Source organism: Parus major, unplaced genomic scaffold (assembly GCF_001522545.3).
Source record: "Parus major isolate Abel unplaced genomic scaffold, Parus_major1.1 Scaffold404, whole genome shotgun sequence".
NCBI lineage: Eukaryota > Metazoa > Chordata > Aves > Passeriformes > Paridae > Parus > Parus major.
This window is the reverse complement of record NW_015379314.1, coordinates 5,379-6,364: the sequence shown is the minus strand read 5'-3', so window position 1 is coordinate 6,364 and position 986 is coordinate 5,379. Positions and strand designations below refer to the sequence as shown.

The window sequence follows — 986 nt, the reverse complement described above, 5'->3', positions numbered from 1 at the left end:
GTGCACGGGGGGTGTTTGCACGCGCGTGTGCCCGCGCCAGCCGCTCCCGGTGCGCGCTCACCCGTGACCGAGGCGGGGGCGGCCGCCGGCATCGCTGCGGAGCCGCGGGACACTCGCGACTGGCACCGACCGGACGGGGACAGGGACAGGGACAGGGACAGGGACAGGGATGGCCGCGTAGGCGTGTCCACAGTGCCAGCACCCCCAGTGTCCCCAGCACCGCCACCCGGTGTCCCCAGTGTCCCCAGCACAGCAGCCGTGCTCCCGACACCCTCAGTGGCCCCGTGTCCCCAGCGTCCCGGGGCCACCAGCACCCCCTCTGTCCCCAGTGCCACCGCGGTCCCCCAGACACCCCCCGTGTCCCCAGTACCCCCACTGCCTCCAGCCCGGTGTCCCCAGTGTCCCCAGTGTCCCCGAGCAGGCAGAGGCAGGACAGGCGGTGGCTGCAGGGGGGGATTTATTGCCGGGGGTCTGTCTCGGCCCCGCGGTGCCGGTTCTGGGGGGCTCGAGCCCCCCTGGATCCCCCCAGCCCCATTTCCCCCACCCTGACACCCCCAGGTGCCCCCCGGGTCCCCCAGCCCCACGTCCCGCACCCCGACACCCTCCAGGGTCTCCCCCTGAATTCCCCCGGGCTGCACCGCCCAGAGCGCCCCTTCCCCCCGGGCTGTCCCCGCTGGGGACACTGAGGCAGGGGGCGGCCCCGGGGGGCTCCTCCCGCCCCCCCAGTGCCTCACCTGGGGCTCAGCACCCCGGAGCGCCCCGGGGCTCCTCGGCCAGCGCTCGCCCGCCCGCCCGCTTCCCGTACCTGCAACGGGGGCGCGTTATGGGGACACGGGGACACCACGGGAGCGTGTCCCGATAGGGAGCGTGTCGTGACAGGGAGCGGCTCGTGCTGGGGAGAGCTTCGGGACGGGCAGCGTGTCACGGAGGGGAGCGCATCCCGATGGGAGCACATCGGAACGGGGAGCAGCATGTCGTGATGGGGA

At 74.2% G+C, this 986-nt stretch overlaps 1 protein-coding gene across 1 annotated transcript in view; it reads right to left on the bottom strand.

The window, feature by feature from the left end:
* The window catches only part of LOC107199007 (MAGUK p55 subfamily member 2-like), a 15,153-nt gene extending 15,000 nt beyond the window's left edge, over nucleotides 1-153 (bottom strand). Inside the window, exon 1 of the mRNA XM_033511631.1 lies at nucleotides 62-153. Within this exon, the coding sequence (XP_033367522.1) occupies nucleotides 62-92 (31 nt within the window). The 5' untranslated portion in view covers nucleotides 93-153. The remainder of the gene's footprint in view (nucleotides 1-61) is intronic.
* Nucleotides 154-986: the final 833 nt, after the last annotated feature.